The sequence below is a fragment of the Coregonus clupeaformis genome, chromosome 17 (assembly GCF_020615455.1).
Source record: "Coregonus clupeaformis isolate EN_2021a chromosome 17, ASM2061545v1, whole genome shotgun sequence".
In the NCBI taxonomy this organism is placed as follows: Eukaryota; Metazoa; Chordata; class Actinopteri; order Salmoniformes; family Salmonidae; genus Coregonus; species Coregonus clupeaformis.
Genome location: NC_059208.1, coordinates 37,968,744 through 37,978,662, shown reverse-complemented (window position 1 = coordinate 37,978,662; position 9,919 = coordinate 37,968,744). Strand labels below are relative to the sequence as shown.

Sequence of the window (9,919 nt, the reverse complement as noted above, 5' to 3'; positions counted from 1 at the left end):
CTATGGGGAAAGGAGGTTACAGGGTTTAGCTAGTTGGCTTATGCTGGTGTGTAGAATACAGATCCACCTCCACTGTATTTCAATGGGATGTTTTGTGTGGGCTGGAGTTGGGCTGACAGATGGTGTTCTTCTTTAATCCTGTCTACATCCTCTGTGTGTGTGTGTGTGTGTGTGTGTGTGTGTGTGTGTGTGTGTGTGTGTGTGTGTGTGTGTGTGTGTGTGTGTGTGTGTGTGTGTGTGTGTGTGTGTGTCTGTTTGTCTCTCTGTCTTTGTGTGTCTCTCTCTCTCTACCATCATCAAATTAAAGTACAAGCAATTTTTTCTAACTCCCAATCAAATCTGCAGTCGACTGTTTTGACTGTTTTGATTTCAGTAACATACGCCAGTTGCTAGAGGGGAACATTGCACTGTCCTGTCTGAAGGTCACACACTCCATCTCTCACTGGTGGGTCTGTTTGAGTGTGTTTACCATTTAACCAGAGATGATTATCTCAAATTTGAGTCTGACTCATGCTTAACAATTTTAGGCCGAAGTGTGATAAGCCACCAGCATTGATAATAAATTAGAAACCTGTTCTTAATTCTCCAAGACAAATATACATGTTGACAGACTACATTGTGTAACTCCATCATATCTCATTCTCTTGGACCCACTGCACAGTTAAATATATGACCCATATTGCAGAAAAGCCAGGATTATTTTTCGCAGACACAGACTAGACTCCAACAACACACACACACACAAAGACACAAAGTTAAATAGTCAAACGTATTGCGTCTGTAAAGAAAACGCGCTGAAAGCTTGCGAATTAATAATGTGGCCATATGCAATTTACTCTGATGAGCGCACGAGAAGAACATAACATTGCGAATTGATATAACTGTTAACATTTATATGTAGAATGGGCGGATACAATTTTGGCGAGGGAGCAGGGGTGTGGCACACTTGGAAACAATGAATCAGGGAGAAAATATGAATCCGGGCCATAATCTCTCCGAAGACCACTTGAAATCAATCTGTGTTACTCTGAATTTACTTTAGAAGCAACATTTCAACGGGTTTGGGCAACATTTTATAAGGAGATTAGCTGTTAAGCCTACTTTATTAAAGTGACAGAAGTCAGAATCATTTGCGAGTTGAACTGTGGTTGATGAATTCTTTTCGATCTGCACTTTCATATAAGGTAAGAAGCAAATCTATCGTGATAATATCCTACTGTCTACTTTTCTCCTTGAGCGGAGGGAAACCGGACTGTACAGGATGGACGGGTGGGGGAGGGGAAGTGAGGGATGAAAGGGTGAACAGGGCGCCGGGTGAGACTGGTAGAGGGAAATATAGAAGAGAAGATAAAAACGGGATAGGAGGTTGGGAAATTGCAGGAAAAACCAGAGAAAATCGGCATACGATAAAAGACACGGCCAGTGGAAAATAACTGAATTTGATTAACCTCTGTAAAAGCAATAATAAAGTAAAGTAGTCATACATCTTCACTTAGATTTTGGAATATTGACTGAACTGGGCGTGATGAGCTCTTGCAGCCAAATATTTCTGATGCTTTTAGTGTAACTTGTTTGGCTACTCTGTAGATGGCTGGCATGGGATGAAATACATTTGAGAAATAGTCCTAACTCTAGTTGTATTAATTTGATAGAGGTTTAGGTAGGCTACATTCCTAAAATCAATACTGAGAGACATCACTTTGTGTTTGTTATTGTCTGATAATTACTCAAATTGTGCGTGAATGGTTATTTTTTCTTAATTATCCAGAATACACTACATGTAGGCAGCATGTGAACCTGTAGAGCACATTGGGGCAATCACGAAACACTTGTTGCGTCGAAATGTTAGAGGAGTCAACCTGAATTTGCTCCACATTCTGGTTTAGTAAACTCCTGTGCCTAGCAGAGAGAGTGACAAGTCGATTAAGCAAAGATAATATTGCTGCTGGGATTCACAAAAGGATGATAATAAAGTAGTGATTGTATCTAAACCGTAGGCAACGAGCTGATTGATTTGCCATTGCAAGACCATTGTAGGATGTTGTGCTCAAATAATCTGCCCTTGACAGTCCTTGTCTGTATTCTCCAGTCCACTCTGTTATCTGTATTAATTCTGGTTCACAGTTCAACTTGAAATAAGAATAGTGTCTCTATTAAATCAGTTAGAGATAAGTTACATTACAAATTATTGAATAATTATTGATTTTTTTTATTTTATTTAGTTGGTTTTAATCATGTAATCAAGTATTCAATAGCATATGGTGGACACTGGACTCTTGAGATTACGCTGTTTTTTCATGCCAACTGTCCAACGCCAGCAGCACCACAAAACAGACCATTGTCTCTCTGAGGAACATATCTTATGGTCCAGACAGAATGGGTAGCCTACTGTATGTCCTACAGTTGAAGAGACTGAGATGTGTGCAGTAGAGCAGACACAATTGATCACAGGAACTTTCATCTAATGAGTCACCAACATGCTTTATTCTTCTTATCAAAAGACCCAAATAATTTGTCTCCCTCCTTTCTTTCAGACAGCAATCAGACTGAAACTCCCCATATTTACCTCCGTGGAACTATGCAGTGGGTATTGGAGTGGCTGATTACTGAAGTGGAAGAACAGGGATGAAGACTTTCTCTTGTGTGTTTTCCTGCCTGGATGACAGACTCCCCATAGAGTTGCTGATTCGCTCCATCACGTCCCTTTAGTTTCCAGCCGGTCTTGCCATCACACCTCACAGCTTCTCAAACAGTTGGGAACACACTCTGACAACAACTGTCACCCACTCATCTAGTGGCAAACACACTTTCACTGTTCTGCCTTGTAGTGGCAGAACACCAATACTAGCCCAAAGCCAGGGTACTCCCACGGCTTCACACACACACACATCATGGCGAGTGTGTTGCCGTACGGCTGCTTCACCCACGCCGTGGTGCGGTGCATCCCAGAGACCTTTGGGAAGGTCGATAATGAGAAAACCGACAAGGTCGAAAATGGGGAAACCATGACAGACCTGGCCAAGGCACAACGTCAGTTTGGGGTGCTGACGGGGGCGCTGAGACAGAAGGTGGGGCTGCAGCTCATAGAGATCCCTGCAGACCCGGAGCTACCAGAGAGCTGGAGGATAGAGGATGTAGCTGTGATACAGGGAGACACGGCACTCATCACCAGGCCTTTCAAACAGCAGAGACGCAGAGAGGTAAACACTGACCACAACAACTGAGAAAAAGAGTTCTCTGTATCACTGACTTTTTAAAATCTAAATGAAGAAGATTTGTGTGTGTTGTGAATCATTCCAGTAAATGTGTTGTAATTCTGTCTCAATTATTGATTTATATTGTTGTTATTTATGTTTTAATTATAGATTAATGTTGCAGTAGAGTCAGTAAATCAACTCTCTCTCCCTCCCTGTCCCTTTCTCCTCTCTTCCTCAGGCTGAAGCGGTGAGGAGGGTGATGTCGGAGCTAAACCTGACAGTGGTGGAGTTGGGGGCAGAGGAGGGGGGCTCCGTGGGGGCCACGCTGGAGGGCAGCGACGTGCTCTTCACTGGCAGGGAGTTCTTTGTGGGCATCTCCTCCCACACCAACCACAGAGGAGCTGAGGTTCTGGCCGACACTTTCAGAGTGAGAATAGCTTGATTCCTCAATTCCTTTCTCCTTTCTCAAACCACATGGGAGGACAAGATCCAAAGTCCCTCCCCCCCGACCTTCTCCTCCAATGTGTCCTGAGGAGGCAAGCAAAGAGGACATAAAGGAAAGAGCCCATGTGTTGCAGCAGGGATGAGCAGGTGGCCATTGTTCTGTTGTATTATGAGATTTATGGCTCAAAGACAAATGATGGAAGAGCAAGCTATGTCCCATTGGTCAGGGATGGTGGTGATCATACCGGGAAGTCCCCTGGGATTTGATGGCTTCCTCTTGCTAAGTGCATTTATGGCAGTAATGTGTGTATGTCTGTGCACATGTGAGTTCACTTGTGTGAGGGTAGAAAGAGACAGAGGGGAGAGTATGAATGTACAAAGTAAATGCATACTTCTTACTTCTCTACCATCCTCCCGTAAACTAGACAACATTAGATTTTCGCAGTCAGTTCTGTTTATTTTAATGGACTTATAATGGTAGTTAATACCATAACCTGTTGGATTTAGATATTCAATATCACTCAGGGTGTGGCATGCAAACTACACCATTATGTGTAGTTTATTATGTAGGGGCGTTATTTGTGTCTGCCGTCTGTCTGCTTTCCTGGTGTTGCTTTACATGCAATATTTACACAGTATTTATTATTTAATCTATCGGATTAATTACTTGATGTACATGACCATATTAAAAAGAAAAAAGTAATTCAAAGATATACATTTTCTTTGGGTCCCTGTGTACACAATAAGAATAATATTTTAGAATCTACAATATTTTATAGGCCACTTAATGTTCTTACCACCTCTGTCCTCGTTTTAGGACTTTGCTGTGTCCACAGTGCCAGTGTGTGAGGGAGCTCGTCTAAAGAACATCTGCTCTATGGGAGGTCCTGATACTATCATCATCAGCAACAGTGATGGGGCCAAGAAGACCCTCCGGGTGAGTGAGTGTGTGTCCGAGAGAAAGATTGTGAACTAATATACTGTAGCTCTCTATCCATGTACATTCTGCTTGCCACAACAAACTGCCATTCAGACATGCAAAGTGATCGACTCAAAAGTCTCCGTCTCCAGCCCAGTATTTATGTCACTGTGCTCAGATGAATAACGTAAATGATAAAGCAAGCTTTGTTGGGCTGTTTTAAACTGTCATGGTGTTGTTTAGAGCCCTATTAGCTCACATTACCCAAGTGTCTGTGCTCCATTTGGTCCCCATCCGGAGATGATTGCCTCTTGCCCAGTTCAGTTTCTCCCTGTGTGGGCTACTGTAATGTGAACAGACCCTGGCCGCTGTAGCTCAGCTGGTAGAGCACGGCGCTTGTAACGCCAAGGTAATGGGTTCGATCCCCGGGACCACCCATACACACACAAAAAAATTTATTATGCACGCATGACTGTAAATCGCTTTGGATAAAAGCATCTGCTAAATGGCATATTATGCTAATTTTGTTAGCACTGCCTCTGTGTTTGTGTAGATGATGGAGCAGCTGACTGATCACCACTACGAAGTGCTCACAGTCCCTGAGAGCGCAGCAGCTAACTGTGTCTACGTCAGGGGCCCCTCCAAAGTGGACTACCTGCTTCACCGGCCCACTGAGGAGTGTCCCGACAGTGTCCCTGTGAGTGAACAGCAGTCTTTAGGCTACTTTACTAAGCTATACTTTTTTTATATCCACCGTATTGTGTCTTTGGCATATAAGAGAGAAACAATGTTATTTTCAATACAAAGTCCCTCTCTACTCAATCCCAAGTGTGCCATGATATAGGCATTCATTTCCCACCCTGCTGCAATACACCATGAAATAATCACATGAAGAAGTGCATGGTAGAACAAGGAATGCAAGATGAACAGTAGGCTACACACAAAAGCTTGTCAACCAGCTGTCGTGGACATTCGCTAAAGCTTCTCCCCATAAATGTGAATTTAATCAAATGGTATTCCTCCCCCCCCCCCACACACAGGCCTTCCAGAAGCTGACGGACTACACCCTCCTCCCTACAGCGTGCAGCGAGGCCTCCAAGCTCGGAGGGTATCTGTCTTCATTCTGCCTACTTATCAATAGGAAGCCATACTTCTAAATACCCTGCCCTTCTCCCATAGTATACACATAGACCTTCCTTGGCTATATGAAAATACAAATGTGAACATAAAGAACATGGCCAACTGTTGGGCCAGGGGCTAAAGGGAAAAGTCTAAACTGGATCCTTGGGAGATCCCAACTCTGACGTCACCCCATTGAAGTTGACATTTAAAACAGTTACGGTAAGGGTTATGGTTAGGGGTATGGTTAAAGTTAGGTAAGGGGTATGGTTAAGGGTTAAGGTTAGGTTTTAGTGTAGGTAGGGACATTCCAAGGATCCCAGATTGCACTAACTGGGGCTAAAGAGGGTTCAATGTGCATATTCTGCACAACTGCACCACCTACTGTGGAAAGAGTGCAGTGTGGCATGAGGAACTTCAATAGGCTCTAGATTTCAAATGTAGGCGTACTGTATACTGGCCCGGCTCTACAGAGATGCTTTGAGGATACAAAAGCATGGCCACCTCAGTTTTATGTCCTTATATTATATAACAACTTGTTATATTTAAATAGACTGCGATTATCCGAAATGTCTCATCCATCCTCCAAACCACACTCTCTCTGCGCTCTGAGTAAGTAAGCTGTTGTTACGTTGCGGCCATAGAAATATAATCCATAGAAGGCACTTGCCACCGCTAACCCTGGCAATTTGACTGGTAAACTCATGGGTACACTCGCAATGGCTGCCAGTCCTGAATTAAATTGGCATGTCCATTGTATAGATTCTTTGGATTCTGTCTGTGGTCGTATAGGCCTTTCGCAAATTCTGAAATAAATTGGCAGGAAAGAATAGTTTGGAAAGTAAATGCCCAGTTGCGACCCGTCATTCAGGGCAGGTGGGGCAGAGCCTGTTTTGCATGTTATTTTGGCATTAATACGTGTCACATATCAGTTTGCAAACAATGTAAAAAAAAAAACATGTATTGAGTTAATAAAGCCGCATACAAACATGGTCTCTTTTTTGCTTTCTTGAGTAAGGCAGCTCCAAAATGGAGGTGTTTCAGCCTAGCTCAGTGCTTTCTGTGGTGGAGGGGCAGCCAGCGGAAAATACAGAGCGTAGGGTTTGGTAATTTTCTCTAGTTGTGCCGTGATTGGTTCGGTGTTCTGTCACTCATGGGGACACTCACCACAAAATCTACAGGGAGAGCTAGAAAGTTCAAGCCCCCTTGGGTGATGCCATAGAGTTACATTAGAAGTGCCCATTAAAGGCTCAAGGTCATTGGCCACAGATCAAATGATGTCAAATCACGTTATACCTACCGTAGCTTTGATTGGACTGATCATGTCAACATCATACTTTCAAAATCTTAGCTAGCAAGTCATCATCATGAATCATGTCGACAATCTACTGGCAAATCCTTTTCAATCCTCGTCATATGAAGAGAAATTATAGACAAAACGTATCGGTGCTCATCGGCCATTGGACATGAACATTACACAACAAGTTGGAAATCGCAAATTCAACAATGAGTGGTTTGGAAGGAATCAGTGGCTAACTGCAAGCGTTGCAAAGCAATCACTATTTTGCTTCCCTGCCTGCTATTCGGTTGAGAGGGTGTGTGGTCTGGGTTTAAGGGTCTCTTTTCCAAGCTTAAAAGGAGAAACATTCACACGCAACACCATGGGCCAGAAAAGGTTGAATACATTGGCCATGCTGTCAATCCAGCATGACTTCAGTGAGTTCAAGACAACTGGGGAAAAAACGAGCTCCGACTGGGAAAATACGTTTTGAACGGTCATCCAACTCAGAATTCCAAGTCAGGAACTCGGGCCTCTTTCTAGAGCTCTGACCTGAAGATCACTGACGTCATGATTCAACCTTGTTTTTTTCCGAGTTTCCAGTTGTCTTGAAAGCACCATAAATCCAGAGAATGCCAGACTTTTATGAAGAAGTTACATGACAAAATTTGCCCAGAAGGACCGTCGTGCCACCTTCCTGTTCAAGTGAGCACAGCAAAACGGTGAGTCCAGAAATGTATTGTATGCTGCTGCATAAATTATGTAATATGCCAGGGAGATATGTATACTGTAGCTAAGAAAGTAATACTACAATTTGGATCCCTACACAGCCTCATAGAGGATCTAAAATGTAGATACTTTTTCTAACCTCTCAACCAAATTATGATAAGTGTACTATAGTATGGATTGGGTCACTAAAAAACTACAACTTTTACATTACCGTGTAGCTCAGTTGGTAGAGCATGGCGTTTGCAATGCCAGGGTTGTGGGTTCGATTCCCACGGGGGGACAGTATGAAAAATAATAATAATAATAATGTATGCACTCACTAACTGTAAGTCGCTCTGGATAAGAGCATCTGCTAAATGACTAAAATCTAAATCTAGTTTACCAATAACATGGTCTGACAGTATGCATATCCCGAAAGAAAGAAATGATCTCAGTCCAATACATTTGAATAGAAAGTTAGCAAATATAGATAAGACCTTGCTACCATGGAAAGGAAGATACCTGTCTATTTGTGGAAAAATCACCCTGATTAACTCTTTAGTCATATCCCAGCCTATTGCAAACACTTAGCAACCTGTTTTTGAAATTATATGAGCAAAATATATTCCATTTTATTTGGAATGGCAAGCCAGAAAAAATTAAAAGGGCATATTTATATAATGAATATGAATTCAGAGGGCAGAAATTATTAAATATTAAAGCATTAGACCTCTCACTAAAGGCGTCAGTCATACAAAAGTTATACAGTGAGGGAAAAAAGTATTTGATCCCCTGCTGATTTTGTACATTTGACCAATGACAAAGAAATGATCAATCTATAATTTCAATGGTAGGTTTGTTTGAACAGTGAGAGACAGAATAACAACAACAAAATCCAGAAAAACGCATGTCAAAAATGTTATAAATGTATTTGCATTTTAATGAGGGAAATAAGTATTTGACCCCCTCTCAATCAGAAAGATTTCTGGCTCCCAGGTGTATTGCATACAGGTAACGAGCTGAGATTAGGAGCACACTCTTAAAGGGAGTGCTCCTAATCTCAACTTGTTACCTGTATAAAAGACACCTGTCCACAGAAGCAATCAATCAATCAGATTCCAAACTCTCCACCATGGCCAAGACCAAAGAGCTCTCCAGGGATGTCAGGGACAAGATTGTAGACCTACACAAGGCTGGAATGGGCTACAAGACCATCACCAAGCAGCTTGGTGAGAAGGTGACAACAGTTGGTGCGATTAGTCGCAAATAGAAGAAACACAAAAGACCTGTCAATCTCCCTCGGCCTGGAGCTCCATGCAAGATCTCACCTCGTAGAGTTGCAATGATCATGAGAACGGTGAGGAATCAGCCCAGAACTACACAGGAGGGTCTTGTCAATGATCTCAAGGCAGCTGGGACCATAGTCACCAAGAAAACAATTGGTAACACACTACGCCGTGAAATCCAACATCTCAAGACATCAGTCAGGAAGTTAAAGCTTGGTCGCAAATTGGTCTTCCAAATGGACAATGACCCCAAGCATACTTCCAAAGTGGTGGCAAAAAAGGACAACAAAGTCAAGGTATTGGAGTGGCCATCACAAAACCCTGACCCCAATCCTATAGAAAATGTGTGGGCAGAACTGAAAAAGCGTGTGCGAGCAAGGAGGTCTGCAAACCTGACTCAGTTACACTAGCTCTGTCAGGAGGAATGGGTCAAAATTCACCCAACTTATTGTGGGAAGCTTGCGGAAGGCTCCCCGAAACGTTTGACCCAAGTTAAACAATTTAAAGGCAATGCTACCAAATACCAATTGAGTGTATGTAAACTTCTGTCCCACTGGGAATGTGATGAAATAAATAAAAGCTGAAATAAATAATTCTCTACTATTATTGACGTTTCACATTCTTAAAATAAAGTGGTGATCCTAACTAAATACAGGGAATTTTTACTAGTATTAAATATCATGAATTGTGAAAAACTGAGTTTAAATGTATTTGGCTAAGGTGTATGTAAACTTCAGACTTCAACTTTAAATTAAGCTACTTACGTTGTGTCTGCCAACGCCCCTGGGATAATGTACATTCGATGCAGCATTATGACAACTCAGCGTCACAATGGTAGGGATTAACTGAGCCTTGAAATGCGTGGCAAAGTACAGGAGCCAAGATGATTTGGATGGATTCCGTCATTCCTGTAGAGTATCTTCTGTTTCCAGAAGCTGTCAAAGTTATCAATAAAAGTGATTCCAAC

General features: G+C 42.3%; 1 protein-coding gene across 1 annotated transcript; it reads left to right on the top strand.

Moving 5' to 3' along the window:
- The first annotated feature begins 951 nt into the window (after window positions 1-951).
- LOC121585554 (N(G),N(G)-dimethylarginine dimethylaminohydrolase 2-like) lies at window positions 952-6,597 on the top strand. The gene is made up of 6 exons (XM_041901875.2): window positions 952-1,184; window positions 2,535-3,200; window positions 3,436-3,624; window positions 4,459-4,578; window positions 5,114-5,257; window positions 5,601-6,597. Exons 2-6 carry the CDS (start codon window positions 2,892-2,894, stop codon window positions 5,715-5,717), a joined length of 879 nt encoding a protein of 292 aa, XP_041757809.1. The 5' UTR covers window positions 952-1,184; window positions 2,535-2,891; the 3' UTR covers window positions 5,718-6,597.
- The last annotated feature ends 3,322 nt before the right edge of the window (window positions 6,598-9,919 follow it).